Below are 22487 nucleotides of genomic sequence, written 5' to 3'. Positions count from 1 at the left end.
TGAGATAGGGTTTCTCTGTAGCTTTGGAGCCTATCCTGGCACTCGCTCTGGAGACCAGGCTGGCCTCGAACTCACAGAGATCTGCCTGCCTCTGCCTCCTGAGTGCTGGAATTAAAGGTGTGCACCACCAATGCCCGGCAAAAATTAAACCATTTACTTTTTGCTAAAGCTCTTCTTTTATGACTCCTAGACATCCCCAATAATGCAGTTAAACTAATACATATGTAGAAAGCTAATTCTGTAATAGTACTACATAAGCCATCGGAGTCAATGAATTTTAGGTATTGTTTCAGCAAAGAAAGGCACATCTGCTGTGTCAGAAAATCAAATGCTGTGAGCAGGATTTCCACCATGGCCTCAGTTTTCTAAAGTTCCTGCTTCAGATTCTTGTGGCTATATCCCCAAGTGAATTTTTATCAGAGTGTGGGGTTTGTGTGTGTACACACGCGTCTGGCCATTGTCTGTCTGTTCGTCCACTCATTCATTTCTACTCATTCATTCACTTGATTGTTTTGGTTTTTCAAGACAGGGTTTCTCTGTGTAACAGTCCTGGCTGTCTTGGAACTCACTCTGTAGACCAGGCTGACCTTGAACTCACAGAGGTCTGCTGCCTCTGCCTCCCAAGTGCAGGGATGAAAGGCGTGTGCCACCACTGCCCAGCCAGCTAATTTTGTTTACTTTTTGAGACATGATATCACTACATTGCACAAGACTGGCCTTAAATTCAATTTTCCCTTCCATAGGCCTCTGAATGATAGGATATCAGTATGTGCCACATTTGGCTCCTAGTTTTAATTTGAAAAATAATTTTAAAGATGTATTTTTATGTTTGGGCATTTTTCCTACATACATGTATGTGCACCACATGCATGCACCACTTACATGTCTGGTGCCCACAGAGATCAGAAGAGGGTCTGATTCCCTGAAAGATTTGTTTTTAAACAACTTCTTAGTTTAATGAACAAAACTATGAAAACATTTTCTTTCTCATTGACTTTCTTGTCCTGGTTCTCATGGATTAATTTCTTACATCTATTCAGTATCCTTATATTCTCTACTTGATTTGAAAATGTAGCCCACCCTTAGTCCTAATACTTTTTATTTTTGTTCTTAATTTGACTTTTAGATAAATGTCTTAAATAGCTTCCTCCTATATTTTGTTCTTATAAATTATTCAGTACTTTATAGTATTATAGTGTCTTTTACAATGCCTTGTTTCATTACAGTGTGTATCTTGTGATACAATATTAACAAAACCTTTCAGTTAAAGAAATACCCTTGGAATTTTTTCTCTTTAAAGAGCTCAATGTTGGACTGTCATATATTTTATTGTGCTCTCAATTATAGTTTGATAACTTGGCATATGCACATACTCTTGAACCCACATTATGGTCAAGACAGTGAACACACCCATCATCTCAGCTGGCTCCTTATCTGTACATCTGCTGGTTTCTGTTTCTGTTTTCCCTATTTTTAGAGTTGGATTTTGAAGTTTCTGTTTGCAATTGTAGGATTATCAGTTTCTTTGACAGTTTAATCAGCTCTTCTTTCATGTATTATAAACTTCTGTGGTTAGATGTTCATATAAATACCAAAAGCTGTTATACATTCTTGATTGACTCCTTTATTAGTATAAAATTACCTCTTTATCCTTGGGCATATATATATATTTTGCTGTGAAAAATCTCCCTTGACTCATATTAATATAACCATTCCTTAATTTTCTTTTTACCTTTGTATTCTATTTTTGCATTACCTTATTTAAGGAGAATATTTGTTCTATTGCTGCTGATGTGAGTCTACTGGCTTTCCCACAGCCTTGTTATCATGACTGAGTATCAGTAGAGATGGAGCAGTATGATCTCTGATCATTAGCCACCCCCCCCCAGTACCTCCCCTGATTGATTTTGAATCTGGAGGGTGATTGCTTTTTGTGTTATGTAGTACCATTGTTACTTTGTTATTGAAACATTTTCTGAGGGTGGTGCTGACAATGATCTAAGTTGCATATGGCATATGCACATACTCTTGAACCCACTCACAGATCTGAGCGTTGTAAGAAAACCCCTTTTGCTTCTTTGTGAGACTTGGATCATTACAGTTCAACTATTTCTCACTGCAAAACTGAGCTTAGACCTTCCTCAGTTTCCACAACATGATCTAGCAATGAGGTTGTTGAACCCTGAGCCTTTCTTTGAGTCATCTGTTAAGCCTCAGATTAGATCAGAAAGAATGTCAGGATCTGCACAGGGAGCCCCTGCCTCATTCATCATCTTCACCTACTAGAAAACTGATGGAGAATTTGTAATTGTCACTGAGTGGCAGGGGGACAGATGGCAGACTGTAATCTTTATCAGGGGATGGCTTTTTCTCTTTTACTTGGTGTCTGTTTCACTGTATTTCATTAGCTTCATTTTTCTCATCTGTCACTTCAAACAATATAATACATAGATTGTAATTGATAAAACCTCTACTGTAGTCTACATCTGAAGTAAGGGACCTTAAGAGTTGAGCCTTTTGTATAATTAAAATGCCCCCTCTAGTTTAAACTTGTCAGTGCCATATATATTTAATTTCATTTTTCAAACGATGCTGTCACTAAGGGCACCATTTTGACAGAGGATACTGCATTTCAGGCTTTCTCAAATTTACTGTTTGACAAATTTATAAACCATAAATATAATGGAACTCTTAGACCTTTTTATTTCTTGACATATTTTTAAGAATTTTCTTGTATACTGCATTAGGCCTTCACCAGGGAACATTGGCAAGTTGTGTCATATGAACACACCTCTGATATATATAAGAGTTTCTTAAATTTTCCAATTATTGTTAATTAACTTCTTTGTGTGGTGCCCTCATTTTTAATAGTGTTCGGTTAGTACCCAGGAATAGTTTATTTGTACAGTCAACAAAAACCATCAGTAATTATGATTCAACTTTAAAGAGTTTCTCCAAACTGTTTCTTGCAGAGATCAGTTAATGAGGAATGATATCAATCAAAAGAAGAGTTTGTTAGAGATCTTTTTAAATTCTAAAATTCTGATATTCAGAGAATTGTTCCTCTTTAATAGAAGAAGCTAGCCCACATTCTTGATATATAGTAGGTGTTGAGTTAAATGTTACTGATTTGAGCTAAAGCTTACATATGTGTTATTGTCAATGTCCTGTATCTGAGCGCTGTTTGAAATATTGACCTATCTAAAAATGCCATGTTTTAAATGGATGTTATTTTATCTGCCTTTTTTGTTTGTTTGTTTTTCTCCTGGCTTTCTTCCTGGTCTTCCCATTCTACACACTGTCATCTCTATCCTCCTTCCCTAATCTTTTTTATCTTTGACTTTTCAAGTTGCTTTTGCCTTGTCATCCTGAGAACACAATAAATGCAGGTTCAGATTCCTTAGTCCTCCATTCCTTGCTTTTGCTACAAGACAACAAGAGAGTGTTGGGAAAGTACCTTAACAATCTGATGTTTTGGGCGGGGAGGGGGGCAAACTAAGAGTGGAATACCTAATAATTTTAATTAAGGGGACAGGTAGTGACTGGAGGAGAGGTGCAGGCCAGAACAGCCTGGGATTTAACATAGGGGCTTTGCTCTGTTGTAGCCCTTTAATCAGGGACTAGTTGCCCTTGGCAGGAGGTAGTTGGCCACTGGGAACAGAAAGGACCTTGTTAGATTCCTGGGGAATGCTGAGTTTAGGCTTCTGTTTACCCTATAACAATCCTTCTGTTTACCTGATCAGAGTCCTTCTGTTTAAGACACTGTCACTTGCACTGCCATATTGGGGGTTCACTTTAGCCCTAATATGACTCAGGTGTACTGACCTAGACCAGGGAGAGCTCAGCTGCAGCCTACCAGCTGGTGGTGGATGTTCAGTGCTCCTCCATGGGATTAACCTTATCAAACTAGCTGTTGTAAGCAGTTTTGTGGGCAGAGTTATTTAGTGCGTTCAGTTTCTATGCCACTCTGTGGTTGGCAGTTAACTTTTGCCATTATACATGAGAGTCAGTCAAGAAAGGTGATTGGATGTACGAGTATCACTTCTCTTAGTAAAGTACTTCATTACTTTTATGTTCATGCAGGAGATGGTTTTATTCTATATTTACACATTTCAGTCTCAGTAGCATATGCTGTTAGTATATGAATACTGTGCAAAAATGTATTGGTTTCAATTTCAGTTCTTAGATACTTGAGAAATAAGATTATTCTGTTTTCATTTACTTCTTTTGTTAAAGCAGAAATTTCAAAGTTCATATACACATGTTACTTGTGCTTGTTCAGTGGCTGTCTTTGTGATGAATTTCCATTATAAACAATAGTAGACAGAAAAGTTTGGTAAGCCTGCATATCCTCTTTGCCAGCCTTCCAGTGACAAATTCAAGATGATCCTTGACTCTGTGATGTTTCATTTATGTCCATTGAATCTGTTTTTGAACTCTGTTGCAGATTTTTAAATAGTGGCTCCTTTTAGGGGTCCAATTCTGACTACAGAAACCTAGAGCCTTGCTCATGGCTGAGTACATACATACTAACAGAGCCATACCCCAAACCCAATCAGTGGGGACTACTTTTTTTAATGGCTTCTTTAAGTTTTTAATTACATTTATTTACTTACTTAGTGCATGTGTTCTTGTGTGTGTGCATTCATGTGTGTTAGGGCATGCACATATCAGGTGAGAAGGCACTTTGGAGGAGTTTGTTCTCTCCTCCCACCATATGGGTCCTGGGTAGCCAAGTCTAGGTCATCAAGCTCACAGGCACGTTCCTTCTGCTGGCCGAGCCTCCTCACTATGCCTTGAGACATATTCTTTAGTAGATTCCTTAGAACGTGCATATGAGAATAAATTTTTGAGGTTTTTAAAATATTTTTCAAATAAGTTAGTTTTACCTTTCACCAATTTTTTGTTTTTGTTTTTATCTTTGAGAGTAATGGACATATTCATTGTTTTGTGGCATAAAATGCTATTATCTAAAGGGCTGATGGTCATCTTTCTTCTCTGTGAAGATACTTGATTTTTTTTGTTTGTTTGTTTCCTTCTCTAAATGGCAGTATTCCTGGTTTCTTTGGAACCTGAAATTTAAAGAGGTAATATCTTAATATTATGCACTAAGACTTTTTATTTTTGGAGATAAGGTCTTACTTTGTAGCTCAAACTGGCCCTGAAGTCATGATTTAATATAGGCAACATCAAACTCTTGGCATTACTCTAGCCTCAGCCTCCGCAGTGCTGTAATTATAGGTGTGAACCCCCAGGTGGTCTTTACTATTTTTGTTTGTTTGTTTGTTTGTTTGTTTAGGATTGCATTGAATTTAGTCCTTGTCCTGGTTACTTTGGCACTTGACATTGCTAATGTTTTATTTTTATTTTTGCATTAAGTGAGTTTTATAAAAACTGTTTAGAAGGAGTTGTGATTCAGCATACCTGTTATGTGTTGGAAGATATCCTGACTTGCTTTCTCAAGTTTCTTGGTTGTTTCTCTGGTTTTCTCTCACCTAGGCTGCTTATTGATGTTGTCAGAGTGATGCAGGAAGGCCTACCCCTTGCAGGAAGCCTTGGTGGCTGACTTTTTTGTTGTTGTTGTTGTTGCAGATTTTTTTTTATTTGAATTAGAAACAAGATTGTTTTACATGACAATCCCAGTTCCCTCTCCCTCCCCTCCTCCCCTACTGTCTCCCCCTACAACTAAAACCCTACCTATCGAGGGTGAGGCCTTCCATAGTGTGTCATCAGAGTCTCTCATATCCTTTGGAATAGGACCTAGGCCCACCCCTATGTGTCTTGGCTCAAGGAATATCCCTCTATGGGGAATGGGCTCCCAAAGTCCACACTTATGCTAGGGATAAGTACTGAACTACTACAGGCGGTCCCGTAGGTTTCCTAGGTCTCCTCACTGAAACCCACGTTCATGGAGTCTGGAACAGTCCCATGCTGGTATCCCAGCTATCAGTCTGGGGTGCAAGAGCGCCCCATTGTTCAGGTCAGCTGTTTCTGTGGTTTCACCATCCTGATCTGGACCCCTTTGCTCATCACTCGTCCTTCTCTGCAACTGGATTCCAGTTCAGTTCAGTGTTTAGCTGTGGGTGTCTGCTTCTACTTCCACTGGATGAGGGCTATCGGGTGGCATATAAGTCAGTCAACCATCTCATTATCAGGGGAGGGCATTTAAGGTACCCTATCCTCTGTTGCTTAGATTGTTAGCTGGTGTCATCTTTGTAGCTCTCCAGACATTTCCCTAGTGCCTGATTTCTCTTTAAACCTAAAATGTCTCCCTCTGTTATGGTATCTCCATTCTTGTTATCTTCTATTCTTTCCCTGACTCAACCTTTCTCCTCCTCTCCTCCTCACCCCTCCTCTTCTCCCCTTCTCATTCTCCCCCCCCCCCCCCCTCCCATGCTCCCAATTTGCTCAGGAGATCTTGTCCCTTTCCCCTTCTCCAGGAGACCATCTATGTCTCTCTTAGGGTCCTCCTTGTTTACTAGCTTCTCTGACAGTGTGGACTGTAGGCTGGTAATCCTTTACTCTATGTCCAAAATCCACAAATGAGTGAACACATACCATGTTTGCTGACTTTTGAGAACATATAGTATCTGTCCTCCAATTGACCTTCATAATGTAGGCACCATTCACTCACCTGCAGGTGAGATAATAATCACCCTTCTTCCCAGATCCTATTCTCGGGTACCCTGTTGAGCTCTTCACTAAGCTGTGTCATTTTCTTTGGAAAGACCATGACTCCTATGGATATAATGGTAGTTTGTCCTCGCTTGCTTTTATTTGAGGCTTATGGGCATTCCTTGTTACTTCATTTTGTTGTAAATTGTTTTGGGGTGGTTTTTGTTTTCTTATAGAATTTCTTTTTTTATGAGGTGATTCAGATAATCTGAAATTCTGTTCTTATTGTCAACATTTTCTCAGAATTCTACTTGATAAGGATTTTAGTGACTAATGCTGCCTCAGAAATATGTGATTTTTCTGAACTGGTCCTCGGAGATTGAATTCTTGAGGCTCATTTACCTTGTCTGTATACTGTTTATTCTGCTTTCCTGCTTCCTCTGTGTCTCCTCACCTTTCATGATGTCTTCACCATTCTTCCCAGCATCTTGTCTGCCCTGAAAATCCTGCCTAGCTAGTGGCCATTCAGCTTTTTATTAAACCAATTAGAGTGACATATCTTTACACAATATAATCAAATATCTTGCAACAGTTCTAATTAGGGTCTTAATTTTTTTTCTTTTTTTTGTAGAGTGTCTTTCATTGGATATAGGACCCTTAAGGTTCTCTAATAAATATGTGAATGGCATTTATATGCACCGAAAATAGTATAATTGGGCCTTTTACAAAATTAAAGATGCCATTTGGGGCATTCCTTTTCTATATTGTAGGAATAGGAATGACATATAGAGTTTATCCTGTATGAGCGGTATAGAGAGAAGAAGGATGCAGAGTATTGAAAATAGCTTGTCTTGTGCAGGTCTTTCAACACTGCCACAGCCTCTGTAAATTCTTATGTACAACAGTCCTGTTGTGTCTGGAAAACAGTGTTTCCTTGGAGTCACCCATTCCCTCTGGCTCTTACAATCTTCCCACCACCCCTTCCACACAGATCCCTGATTCCTCAGTGGGAAAGCTTTGATGAAGACATCCCATTTAAGACTGAGTGCTCCAGAGTCTCTCTGCATGTTTTCCACTTATGACCTCTGTCTTAATTCCCATCTACTGCAAGCAGAAACTTCTCTGATGTGGGTGGAGAGAGCCACTCATCCATGGTATAGCAGTATGTCATTAGAACTCATTATATGGCTATATTCTTCTGGCACAATAACAAGTTCAAGGTAGACTGTGTTCCAGTGTTAATCCAGGGATTTACCAGAGAATAACCAGTTCCACAATTTTGAGCCAAATTTGAAGTAAGCTTTAATTAACTACTCACAAGGATGGGTGTTGGTCAGGAGCACTACCTGGAATTTCCAGCTGAATGGCCCAGTGACATGTATTGTAAGACTTCTTAAGGCATTCCCTTATGGCCACTGTATTTTCCCATGTGGCTTGACTGTTATTTTCCAAGAACTGCAACTCCAAGCATTCTAGAAAGTTTCCTGGTCCTTGGAGAGGTAGGGCCTACAGGTTAACTTTAACTTTTGTCTTACAAGCACCCAAAGGGGAAATGGAGAGGGAAATCCACCCCTAACCAAGAAGCTATTTGCAATTGATATTTGCTGACAGTGGGACAGTTGGTTTTCTGTCTTTGAGTATATCAACCACTCTCCAGGGCAGGTTCCATGCCCAGTAGGTTGGCTAACACAAAAGGACCTCAATGACTTTTTTTGTTTTTGTGAATGGGGTGTGTGTGTGTGTGTGTGTGTGTGCGCGCGCGCGCGCGCGAGTGCACATGCATGCACCATTTGTCATTTTATTTTGTCATTTTTTGTTTTATTAATCTTTGGCTTGTTTTGATTTTTGTTTTTATGGAGTTTTTTGTTTGTTTGTTTTTAAAGATTTTATTTATTATGTATACAATATTCTGCTTCCATGTATATCTGCACATCAGAAGAGGGCACCAGATCTCATAACAGATGGTTGTGAGCCACCATGTGGTTGCTGGGAATTGAACTCAGGACCTCTGGAAGAGCAGCCAGTGCTCTTAACCTCTGAGCCATCTCTCCAGCCCCTTGCTTTTGCTTTTTTGAAAGAGATAGAGAACATAAACTTGGGTGGCTAGGGAGGTAGGGAGTATCTGGGAGAAGTTAGGGGAGAGCAAAATATGATCAAAATGTTGTATGAAAAAATTAATTTAAAAATACATGGAAAACCAAAATAAAATAATAACAATAATAAATCCAAAACTGGTGGAAGTTTGCGACCTTTTCTCCTAAATTCAAGATTGTTAGATCGGGATTGATGGAGGTGATGTGGAAATGAAAAAAAGTGAAGCTGGCCTCTCCAGAAGCAGAATTGTTCCTTTAATCAAAGCAACTGAAGGACCAGTCTCTGAGGAAGTGTAGAGCCTGGGCAAGTGGCATGAGGGACTTGGGCATTTATAGGCCAGAAAAGGGGGCTTTGGGAAAGGAAGATTCCATCTGTAGATCAGCTCTCTGCAGCCTCAAAGTGGCAAACCAAATGGAGATTGGTTTATTTGATCTTGTCTGAAGCTTCCTGGATCCTCACTGTACACAGAAGTTATCTGTCAAGTTTACTTTACTGTTTGTAGTTTCTCAAACCACCTGAGGCATTAACATCAGTAACCCTTCAAGTTAAAGATGCTCATGTGCTCAACACTATTAAAAATTTAACCAGAAAAATTGAACAAGAAAAAGTCCAAATCAGGAACTAGATGTGGTAGCACGTGCCCGTAAACACAGCACCAGGAAGACTATGAATGAATTTAAGGACACTATAGATTCCATAGTTAGTTCCAGAAATGGACTGATTTTTTTTAAATTGCACTTGTATATCTACACATGTATTTACCCACTTAGATAATTGATTTTCACTAGTGCCAAAGTATAAAGGTATTCTATGTGACAAGCAAAGTTATCAAGTCATTCCTTCTACTTGTGAAAATTTTCTTTTCTGGCGGAAGGTATGTGATTTTTTTTCCTTTTTCCTCTTTCTTCTTGTTCCTCCTTTTAAAATGATGCTATGAGAAGAAGGATATGAGCTTATTTCCACAGTTGAAACTCATTCCCAAAGCTCTAACATATACAACCAAGATTGTAGGCTCTACAGTCAGCATCTGGTTTTAAATTTGGTCCCTGTTACTCAGTCAAGGTTTTGACTGTCTTGCTTTGGACACTTTAAGACTGTTCTTCTATTACTCAAAATGGAGAAAATAAGATTATATCCCATCTAATTGGGTCCTAATTTTAGTTCTAAGGACCAAATGAGTGGTTTTTGTGTGAAACACTTTGCTAAATGTGTAATGTGTAATAACATTTATGATGATGTTATTATTTTAATTTGCTCATTTAACACATTAGTAAGTGTCTGCCATATGCCCAGTACAATTCTAAACAGAAATTTTGTTTTCCTGGGAAGTATAGGTAAATATATGCTGTTATGCAAGGTCCAGAAGAAAATAAACCGAGTAAGGAGATAACAAATAGAGGTTATTGTTAACGGTTCATTATTTTAGTTGAGAACATGCACACATTCCTGGTGAAAGAATATTATTAGTTAAGGAACAGCATGCAGAGTTCTGAGACAGTAATGTTTCTGATGAGTTTGAGAAAGAAGAACACCACCCTGATTGTGGTCTTACTGCCAACAAGACATAGTGTAATGTCTGTGCTGAGAGTGATGTCAGGACTTCACTGTGCTGTGGCACAAAAATTACATTTTTACCTTTGTGTGATAAAATGGGTGTGGTGTGTGCACATTGGTGTGAGTGCGGTCACTTGTGTGTATGTGGAGGTCAGAGGTCAACTTCAGTTACCTTTCTCTATTGCTCTACACTTTGTTTTGTTGTTGTTTTTGACAATCTCTCAATAAAACCAGAGCTCATTGTTTTCACCTGGACTGGTTGACCAGGGGGCTCTGGGATCTACCTGTTCCTATCTGAGGCCACATGTTGTTATAGCAATACCTTGCTTTTACATTGGTGCTGGGCTGCTAACTCAGGTCCTCATGTTTGCACAGCAAGTACTTTGACCACTGAACTTTCTCTCTAGTCTAGTGCCCCAAGGTTTTAATTTTTTTCTTTTACTTACCTGAATGTGTCTGTGTGTTTGTGACTCTCCAGGGTTTAATTAGTATATGTAAAACCAAATGTTACAACTTTAAATATATATAATATATAATTTATATTATAGTGATATATTTGTAAATATTTATATTTATTATATTGATTCATAATATATTTGTGGTAACTATATATCTAATGCATTTAACACATATTTGATGTATTAAATACTTTTATATTGAATATATTTTTAAAGTTATGACATTGATTTTTACCAAAAAGGTACAAAGTGATTGCTTTCCTCCTCCTCAACCTGGGGAAAAGGTATACTTAAAGATCACATGTACATCATTTTGCCCCCTCCCATAGTCCCTCCAATGTTCCATCCCTCCAGCTCTTCTCATGTTCCCAGTGTCTCCCTCTCAAATTCATGGCTCCCTTTTCTTTGATTATTATTGTTACATATACATAGATATATGTATATATATTCACAAATATATAAATACAATCTGCCGAGTTCCTTTTTGTTGTTTGTGTGTATGATTTCAGGGCTGATCATTTTGTATTGGATATCCAATTAGGGTTGGTCATCTCTGAAAGAGGCTAATGCTCCCTCTCTCAGCAGTCTTTAGTTCTTTTATTTAGGGGTAGGACTCAGCGCTGTTTGTCCCTGCTACATCATCATGTCTCTTGATGTTGTCCTTATTTAGACTCCCATATTGTTGAGTTATTGGCTGAAGCTGCTGTGTCATTTCTAGGAGAGACAATCCCATAAGAAATTTCCTGGTCCTGGGGATTTTTATAGTCTTTCTGCCCTCTTTTCCTTGATGTTCCTGGAGCCTTAGGTACAAGACTTGTGTTGTGGATGTATTCATTGGGCCTGGCTCCTTATGTCTGCATTGTATTAAGTGTGGCTTTCTATAATGGTTTCCATTTGCTGTAGAGAGAAGCTTCTTCAGTGAGGGGCAAGAGACTTGGAGCTTGCTGAGTAGACTAGGCTGGCTGATCAGAGAATCACAGGGATCCTTTTGTTTCCAATTCTCCAGTAGGGGTGGAAGTTGAGGCTAGGGGGCACATAAACATGCCCACCACTCCATGCTTTATGTATGTATGTATGTATGTATGTATGTATGTATGTATGTATGTAATACCTAGAAGAGCTGGGCAGATGGCTCAGTTAGGAAGAGCTCTTGCACAAGCCTGAGGATCTGGGTTCCGATCCTGATACTCACATAAAATGCTGAGCATGGCCACACATGTCTGTAATCCTAGTGCAAGGTGTAGGTTGGGGAGGATATAGTGCCGAATTAGAGGATCATTGGGGCTTGCTTTCTAGCCAGCCTCTGATCTTTGTGCATACACACCTCTGCACACACCCATACAACATGCACACAGGAAAAGTTGTACAAGTTGAATCAGAAACAGAGATAGTAGATGTAATGTCAGGAAGCCTTGTGATGAAAGTCTTGGAGAGGAGGAAGTGGTTTATAGGGCAAAGACTGGAAGAGACATACAGAGAGTTGGCATTGATATTGGTTTCCTAACAAAGACAGTTTGCAGATTGCTTAGGGTTGGTAAAGCTTTTGCTGGACTCATGAGTTCAAGATAAAGCAGAGTTAAAGAAGTAAAGACAGAGAGGCTATACTTCCAAACATTCTGCCGCCATACAGTTGTAGCCTATCAGGATGAGAAAAAGGATCTTTTGGATGATTTAAATGGAAAGTATTTAAGTGATTTAAGTAGAAAGAAAATTAAAGCGTGAAGAATCAGAGAAATAAAGATGTAAATGGGGGAGAAGGAATAATATTTAGTGTACATTTGGGAGTCTTAATCCTAACCAGAGCATGAATGTACATATAGTATAGTGAGGAAAAGGCAAAGTGTATAGGCATACAGAGTGGTTGGTAAACTGGTCTGGGAGTGTATACAACTCCTTTTCTAAATAATGCTACTTTCCTTAGTCAAAGAAGCATGGGCTGCAATTGAGAGAGGGATAACAAGTATTTGTGATTTGAAGAGTGAGTCTAAAAACAGTTTTTTCTAGGAAAGATGAGAGTGTAGATAAGCTAATAATGTATGTGTGCTCGACTACCTGGCATTTGTACTTGAGCTACAGTGTCCTAAAAAAGTGAAAGTATTTGGAACAGTTTCTCTTAGAGATGCATTAATCTTCTGTAGCTACAGACGAAGCATCTTTTAGAGTATTAAACTGGATGGATTATATAAAAGAAACTAAATAAAAGTAATCCCTAGATAATAATGGCTTTCACAAGTGTTTTGAAAAACACCAAATAATCTGTTTCTCTTGAGATTTTCAATGACTAATCAAATGTTTGGTGAACATCAAATGTACTATATGTTACAGATACATGGACACACAGGTGTAATAGGGAAGTTAAAATATCACACATACACAAACAATTATAGCACCATACAAATATTCAGCCTAAGGGAAAGACAAGACAGTGTTCGCTGAGGGTAAAGAGGGAAGGCAAGCAGGTAACACAGTGTTTGCTATGCCTTCAATGGTGAATAGGGTCTGAGCAGATGCGGGATTTGTATGTGTCCATCTGAACAAGAGTAGGGAAAGGGGAGGAAGAAGACAGGAGGTCATCTCAGAGAACATGCTAGAGTGAAAGTGGAAAACAGTACTGGAAACAGTTTTGGTTTGGCTGGAACACAGAATTTTATTTGTTTCCCTTATCATCTCACTGTAACTACTCCATTTCATGTACTCAACTCCCCTGCCTCTCTCTTCATTCATACCTACTCAGGAAAGTCCCAACTCTGTATCTAGCTCTCCACCTATTCTTCGTCTGTAGCTACAGAAGATTAATGCATCTCTAAGAGAAACTGTTCCAAATACTTTCACTTTTTTAGGACACTGTAGCTCAAGTACAAATGCCAGGTAGTCGAGCACATATACATTATTAGCTTATCTACACTCTCATCTTTCCTAGAAAAAACTGTTTTTAGACTCACTCTTCAAATCACAAATACTTGTTATCCCTCTCTCAATTGCAGCCCATGCTTCTTTGACTAAGGAAAGTAGCATTATTTAGAAAAGGAGTTGCATACACTCCCAGACCAGTTTACCAATAATACTCTATAGTGATCTTGAATTATTTTAAAATATCATCACTGTCATTATTTTTTGTATTATTTTGCAGGAACATTTGTCTTTGAAGAAATATGTTGTTGACATTGTGATTGAAAGTGCAGCTCCACCAGAGCCTGTGAAAGATGGAGAAGAACGACAAAAGAATAAGAAGAAAGCTAAAAAGATAAAGGCGCGGATGAACTCCAGGTAGCATAAATGTCCTTAAATATAAAACAAAAGCTCTTAGGGGTAGGTCATTTAATTTAATGGAAAAAGAACATTTAAACTTGTTTGCTTCAAAAATCTTTGGAAATAACACTGATGAACCTAATTTATAGCCACTTTCTTTGATTGAGAAAGAAAACGGAGTATTGATCCAAAGCCCTGGCTTTCACCTGCTAAAGGGCTCTTCTTATAATTAGATGCCAAAGCCATGCCAAACTTGTGTCTCTTCCAGCATACAATGGTACATTTAAATATTTGTAAACTAAGCCTATTTTTCTTTCCAACTATTGATTTTTAAATGAAGTATCAAAGAAAATCAATAGCAATCAACAAATAGAAGTCAGCTGGCTGTGGTGTCAAAGCCTGTAACGGGGTTTAATTAATTTGGTTGCCTGTCACAAGAGGAAAAAGTTCAAGAAATATCTTAAGATGGAAAGTGAGTTATCAGACCTGTAGTTTATCATCAGCCTCCAAAGTGACATCTAAGATCAGACAGCTGGTAATGTAGTACATTACTTCACAGGCTTTAAGTGTCACATGGTGACTGTTGGGTCCTCTTTAAGGACACAAATGCAGTTCTCTCTTAGTCGATACCTGTAGAATTTGAGAGAAAGCATTTCTTTTTTTTTTTTTTTTTTTTTTTTTTTTTTTTTTTTTTTATTTTTTTTTTCTTTTTTTTTTTATTAAATTATTAATATTTTCACATATACTTTCCCTCTCCCTCTCCCTCCCCCTCCCCCATTCCTTCTCCCCCACCTCCAACCTACCCCCCACCCCATCCACCCACCATTCCCCAGGCAGGGTAGGGCCCCCAACCAGGGTTCCACCAAGTCTACCAAATCTTCCTGTGCTGGGCCTAGGCCCCTCCCCATGTGTTCAGAGACAGAGCGAATCCCTTCAAGTGGGATGGGCTCTCGAAGTCCCTCCCACCCACCAGGGCAAAACGCCAGTCCACCTCCCTCTGGAGTCATTCATGATGAGAGAAAGCATTTCTAACCTTACCTTTTTTCATGAGTGTTTCAAAACATGGAGATGCTTAGCTTCATCTCTTAATAGAAATTTGAGTTTCTAGTTCCAGGACAGCTAGCATTTTTATATGAGAAACCTTTTCTCAGAAAACCAAAAGGAAAAGATTTTTTTCTCTTAATGTGGAATATATGTATATATTTTTATGGTACCTCTGGGTATCTGTGTGCATGTGGATATATATAAAAGCATATCTACAGAAGTATGTGTATGTATGTGCCAGCCAGAGATAACTTCATGTGCTTGTTCCTCAGGCACTGTCCACCTTGAGTGAACTATTTCCTCATAGCACTATATGTGCTAACTTTCAAGTAAAGGCTTCATTTATTTTACATTTTTAAGAATTATTTATTTATTTTTAATCCAGCTGAACTCCTGACTCTTCTACCTCTACCACTTAGGTTCTGGATTTTCAAATGTATACCACTATACCCTGACTGGAAGGCTTTAATTTTGATAATGCTAATAAGCACCATCAACTTTTCTCTTTCATGTCTAATGCTTTCTATGTATGTCTATAACCTACTGAGTCCATTCAGCCTTGAGTCTATATGCCCGTGTTCAGGGCTGACCACTTGGGATTGGACAACTTATGTGGGAGCCCATCCCTGGAGGCAACTGAGTCTCCCCATTTTCCTGAGAAAAGCTTCTAAGAAAGCACCTTGGGTTTGTTTTTGTGTTTTGTTTTTGGTTATTTGGGGTTTTTTTTGGTGTGTGTGTGAGTCTTACTAATTTTAGATTTTGCATGTAGCTTATGACCCCTCTCAAATAGCTAATGGCAGTGATAGAAAGTGCAGACCCTGGTTTTGTTTTCACATAGATCTCTTAGCACTCTGTTTTGAAAATAATTTTCTTTGTTATTTTGTTTTAGCATCTTATTGATTTTTTTTAAGATGACATATCTTTCTGGGTGAGTCTTTTCTAGCCTTCCTGTCCTATTCCATGATCTCTGGTTTTCTATTTTGATAATTTCATAAAAATATGATCAACCCTTTAATTGTAGAGCTGGATTTTCAATTGTATTCTCTTCCATTTGTATATTTGTCTATCTTTAAGTTATCTTGATTATCATAGTTTTATAGAAAGATGTCTAGTAAAGTGTTGGTTTATATCACTTGTATCCCTACCTGTTTATTTCACTCTCCCCTTCTAACTCTTCCCAAGCCTCCACCTCCAATTCATAATCTCCTTAATTTTTATTGCTACATATGCATATCTTTATATATGTTGTGATGGTTTGGATAAGAATGGTCTTCATGAACTCATATAGAAGATATGACCTTGTTGGAAAAGGTGTGTCTCTGTGGGCTTTGAGGTTTTAAAAGTTCCCTTCAGGCTCTGCCCCTCCTCTATCTCTCTGTCCATTCTCTCTGTGTGTGCATGCATGTGTCTCTTTCTTTCCTTCCTTCCTTCCTTCCTTCCTTCCTTCCTTCCTTCCTTCCTTCCTTCCTTCCTTCCTTTTTTCCTTCCTTCCTTCTTTCTTTCTTTTTCTTTCTTTCTTTCTGACTGCGTCTGTCTCTGTCTCTCTTTTTGCAACTTGTGGATCAGATATGAATTCTCCATTACTGCTCCAGGCCCATGCCTGCTACCATGCTTCCCACCCTGGTGATTATGGACTAACTCTCTGAAACTATAACTAAGCCCCCGATTAAATGCTTTCTTTTATAAGTAGACCTAGTTATGGTATCTTTTCACAATAAAAGAACACTAAATAAAAATACACTAACACATGCACATACACATGTGAACCCATGCACATAGTGTCTATAACCTACTGAATCTATTCAGCCTTGTGTCTTTGTGCCCATGTTTAGAGCTGACTACTTGGGATTGGACAATGAATGTAGGAGCCTGTCCCTGAAGGCAACCGAGTCTCCCCATTTCAGCAGCCATTGAACACAAGTACCTCTACATCCAGGGGTGTTCATCTGCATTGGCATGTCAACCATTGTCTTTATGTTAGTCTTTGCCATGTAACTTTATTGTTAAAAGTTCATGGGAGTGGTTTGTATGTCATGTCTAGGTAACACAGTCTATCAACAGAAGGTGTCTTTGGCCTCTGGCTCTCAAAAACTTTCTGCTACCTCTTCTGTAACTTTTCCTGAGCCTTAGGTTTAGGGGTTATATTGCAAGCATGAGTGGGGATGGGGCATCCCACAATCATTATTCTGTGTATTTTGAACAGGTGTGTATGTCTGTAATAGTTTTCATCTCTTGTAAAAAGCTGCTTTGAGGGATGAGAGCTATACTTATCTATTAGTATAAGAACAGATATTTAGAAAACAGAGCTTGTATTGGGTTAGGAAACTGGCAGTAATAGATTCTCCTATTGGGGCCTATGGTCTCTCTAAGCCACATGTAGTAGGCTAGGTTTACAGTGCCAGGTATGTATTTCATCCTGTAGAGTGGGTCTTAAGTCCAATTAGATATGTGTTGGTTACCTCTAGCATAGAAGTTCCACTATTACGCCAGGTTGCAGGTAACTTGCAGGTTGAGCATTGTTATTGTTGTCTCATAGGCTTTATAGATGGATAGGACTACTGACGGCCCTTCTCCCTTGGCAGCTTGCATAACACCTTCTGATAGATGAAAGCTACTCCTCAGGGATGAGGCTTCCAGATCAGTTCCAACTCAGTTCCCTTCAAGTCCTGTGTTGAAATGTGTGGTTTCTTCGGCAATAGGGCTTTACCTTCAAATTCTGGAGGCAACCAAGGGCAAAGGCAATAATCTATTTTGCCTTAGGCTCTCCTGACTAACAACTGTAGAAGATGTTTCTCATGAGTGGTACTAGGAGTTTTGTTTGACATTTCAAGGATCTTGGATAGAGCATTATCACCCAGGTGGAGTGACTTTTTCAAACTATAGGCCCCTATATGTACATGTACTTATATATTATATGTAGTCTTAGGTAAGCATACAGTAATGTGATTTCCCTATGACTTTTTCCTTGGTGTTATTATTAATCAATCTAATACCCCCTGTAACGCCTTCACCACTTCCCAGTTAAAACCTCTTCATTTTTCCCATTTCCCCCTTCATAGAACCTGACATTCCCAACCTAGAGCTCTCCCCTGCCACCTTGGTCCTTTGTTACTTTACCAGTTTCTTTGAATCTTTGGATATATCCTTTTAAAATTACTGTGGCACTTTGTATTATATATAAGCTTGTATATAATTATATAATCATATATTTATAGCAGTTTTATTGAGATATAATTCATATTTTATACAATTCACCCATTTTTCAGTGTACAATTTGTTCTACAATGTTAAACCAACCTTTTATTTCTAGTCTAAACTATTTATAATGTAATTTCTTTTCTATATATTGTTCGGACCCAGCTTCTTGTAGTTTGAGGAGGACTATTTTGTATTTATGTTCAAATATATAGTTTCCTAGTGTGATTTTGTTATCAATAGAATACTGACCTCAGTAAATGAGTTCTCTTTATTTCCTGTGTTTGCATAGGGTTGAATTTTTAAAATATAAATTGTGTGTGTGTTTCTATAGTATTTCATAAGACTGAATTTTTCTTACCTTAATTGTGCATATATAATATTACCAATGAAGTGAAGTTTTTTTCCAACTTTTTTTTATTTGAATTAGAAATAAGATTGTTTTACATGACAATCCCAGTCCCTTCTCCCACCTGTCCTCCCCTACCCCCCCCCCAACTAAAACCTTATCTATCACATATCTTTTCTGCTCCCCCTGGATGGTGAGGCCTTCCATAGGGTGTCATCAGTGTCTATTATATCCTTTGGGATAGGGCCTAGGCCATGTGTCTTGGCTCAGGGAGTATTCCTCTATATGGAATGGGCTCCCAAAGTCCACACCTATGCTAGGGATAAATACTGGGCTTCTACATGAGGTCGCGTAGATTTCTGAGGTTTCCTCACAGAAACCCATGTTCCTGGGGTCTGGATCAGTCCCATGCTGGTATTCCAGCTACCAGTCTGGGGAGCAAGAGTTCCCCGATGTTCAGGTCAGCTGTTTCTGTGGATTTCACCAGCATGGTTGGACCTCTGTGCTCTTCACTGGTCCTTCTCTGCATCTGGATTCCAGTTCAGTTCGGTGACATAACTAAAAAGATATTAGTTATGGGTGTCTGCTTCTACTTCCACCAGCTGCTGGATGAAGCCTTCATCCTGAAGTAAAGTTTTTGTAATTTGTGCTTTTCAGTTTAATTATCTGTTTCATTCAACTTGTTGAATTTTAGAACAAAACTACTAAAAATATCTAGGTTTTATCCTATCACATTAGAGGCATGCATGCGGTCATTTCATCCCTATGAGTCAAAAGTTGAACAAATTCAGTAACTCTTATATCCATAACACATCAGGACAGAGCTCTATCCTCTAATTGGACAGAGAAACAGACATAGATAAACACAAGAATGACAGCAGAAATTTGTGAACAAAAACTTCTGTGGGTAATGTAATTTGTGAATCACCAAAGACTCCATGTAGAAAAGCCAGGGGTCAGAAATTCTGAGCAGGACCCCATTGTGGCGGCATTTATACTTTTTATGAGTTTTACCCCTTACAGTGTGATGTTTTCTCACAGTAAATATTAGAGAAAATATCCTTTCTGTTTCAAGCAGGAAGAAGGAAATGGACAACTGCTATAAAATGGGTCACAGCCTTTTGTTTTTAAGTGCGAGGAAATTGAATGTAATTAGGGCCTAACCTGCTGGGGCTTATCACACTGATTGATATGGAAAAAAAAAAAAGGAAAACACTCAACTTTAGGCTCAAGGATTCCTTTGGAGAAAAAGAAAAGGAAAAATATCCAATTCAGCTCCCTGCAGCTTTTCATATGGCAGAAAAGGACTCAGTTCCACTCCACTATACTAGTTATGTTCCTCCTAAGCAAGTATGCAAAAGCTAGAAGACACTGTGTGTTTGCAGTTCACAGACATGGACTCACCAGGAACCCAAGTTACAAGGACAGAACTGAAGAATATTTCCTCTGTGTCCACATTTTTCTACTACATTTTTAAAACCCTACTACTAATTTTTTTTTGTTACATAATTCATCATTTGTGGCAACTTAGAAAAAAATAGGTATATGAAAGGACAAAGACACTGGAGAGAGAGAGGGAGAGGGAGGGAGGAAGGGAGGGAGGGAGAGAGAGAGAGGAGAGAGAGAGAGAGAGAGAGAGAGAGAGAGAGAGAGAGAGAGAGCGAGCATTAAAATCAGACTCAGGTATAATAGAGGCTTGAAATGATCACACTGGGAATTTAAAATAACCACATCTAGTAACTGAATTTCTAATGGAAAAAAATAGACATAATACAAGACTGATGAGTAATTAAGTAACAAGATGGAAATTCTAAAAATTACTGAAAAGAAAAACTAGAAGTGAGAAGGTGGGATTCTGTCTCTACTAGTTATCATTTATGTCAGCATAGTCTCTGTGATTTAGCCATTTGGGGACTCTGGAATTTATTGAAAACTTGCAACTTTCAGGAGAAAGATTTAGAGAACAAAGGGGTTAATTTCTATCAGGTTGAACTCACTACAATAGTACTTACTCATGGTTAACTCTTAATCAATAATAGGCAGCCACATACACATTCTAATAGTTTGTAAATAATTTGAGGATTCCAGGGTGAGCAAAAAATTACTTTTTCCCTAAAGTTCTCTGTTCTGATTACTGCTTTTTAGTGGTCAGACTGGTGAAAACAAAGGATACAGTAAACTGTGGCACATTGTCTGCCATTTGTTGAAAGCCTTTTCCACTCTGCCTGAAGTATATGACCATGGATTTACAAGTGGCTGCAAGTATTTTCTTTTTCCATATACTATCCTTCCAGAGAGCTAGACATTAAAGACTTGGTCCACCAAAATATATCATATTTTATAAATATTATTAGTAACATAATTATGTATAAAGTATATATTATATATCAGTAAAATATATGAAATATGTAAATACATAAATATATGTCAGTAATATATATATGGAAATAATCAGAAAGTGACTATATATGCCAGGGAAAATCTCAGGTTCAAACAAGACTTCAAAAGACCTTAAGTCAGGCCAGTCCATGGTACAGAAACTGTACAAAAACACAACCAAAACAAATAATAACAAAACAATAAACTTTGTATGTATAGAAAATCTGACTTTCTGAATTTTCATACTGTTTCAAACATCTAGTTTTCAAAAGCAAAGTACAGGGCATACAAAACGGCAAAAAGCAAATGGGAATTCTACCCATAAAAGCTGTTCCTGACAAACACATGATGGTTGGTTGTGTCTGAATAAAATGGAAATATTAGTAAAGACTTAGAAAGTCAGAAGGGTAATCAAAAAAAATCTGGAGCTTACAAAAACAATAGCCAAGATAAAATAACAATAACAACAAAAAACACCTCACTGCAGAAATTCAGAATTAGGAGTGAACAAGTGAAGAATCATGGAACTTGCAAATAACACAATAGAAAGTACAGAATTTGCAGAAGACTAAGAATAAGAATCAAGGAAATTTAGCAGTAGCAAATGTGTACACTCTACCAGTTCAGGAAGAATGAAAATGAAAACCAGGCATAGAATATTTGAAGAATTAATGGTTAGATATCACACACTTTATGGTAGATGTGGGTATATCATTCACAAGAAGCTCAACACACTCTGTAAAAATTGAACTCAAAGATATTCTCCAATGCCTTGTCATGAAACATTAACAAATGAAATCAGAAAAAGAAAAATTCCAGATTTTAATAGCATCACCACCATTCAAAGAGAAACTGATAGAAACCCATCTCAAACTCTTCTGAAAAAAAATTAAAGAGAGCACTTGGTAGCTAATTTGATTAGGCTAATATTGCTGTTATACTCAAACCAGGCAAAGACACTATAACTTTTACTGATATCTATTGTGGACATTGATGTCACATCTGAAAGAATATACTATCAAGCCATATTTACCAATGTAAAGAACTTTATACCAAAAACAATGATTTTTTTCCCTTTTAACTCAAAGATAGATCAGCATATAGAATTTAATGTAATAAACTACAAAGAAAAGTAAAAGGAAAATTCTTGGGAAAGTAGAGTAAATTTTTCAAAATTTGTTAAGAGTTATCACCAAAATCTTAGAAGGCATATAATACATAGCAATGAATTATTGGGGGCATTCTCTTTTGTATTATTTAGTTTCTGTCGCTATAACAAATACCTGAGCTTAATTATAGTTTCAAAGATTTTACTTTGTTCCATGTTGGCCCTGTTATTTTAGGACTATAGCAGGAAAATATATCATAGATGAAAACTTAGTCATCTATTGGTGGCTAGGAGGTAGGAAGAGAGGAAGAGGAGATGCTAGTGTCCCAATATCCCCTTCCAGAACACAGCCTAATGTGTTCTGGCCTAACTACCTGCCACTGGACATCATGTCCTAAAGACTCCGCTAATTCCCAAGAGTTCCCCAGGCCCAGGAAACACA

At 38.0% G+C, this 22487-nt stretch overlaps 1 protein-coding gene across 6 annotated transcripts in view; it reads left to right on the top strand.

The window, feature by feature from the left end:
• Scaper (S-phase cyclin A associated protein in the ER) overlaps positions 1-22487 on the top strand; it is a 323341-nt gene that overhangs the window by 118141 nt on the left and 182713 nt on the right. For all 6 annotated transcript variants that reach the window (XM_027415034.2, XM_027415035.2, XM_027415032.2 and 3 more), the window contains one exon: positions 13852-13988. In XM_027415034.2, the coding sequence (XP_027270835.1) occupies positions 13852-13988 (137 nt within the window). The remainder of the gene's footprint in view (positions 1-13851; positions 13989-22487) is intronic.

Source organism: Cricetulus griseus, chromosome 4 (assembly GCF_003668045.3).
Source record: "Cricetulus griseus strain 17A/GY chromosome 4, alternate assembly CriGri-PICRH-1.0, whole genome shotgun sequence".
Taxonomy (NCBI): domain Eukaryota; kingdom Metazoa; phylum Chordata; class Mammalia; order Rodentia; family Cricetidae; genus Cricetulus; species Cricetulus griseus.
The sequence above is the reverse complement of the archived record's forward strand: the minus strand, read 5'-3'. Positions and strand labels throughout refer to the sequence as shown.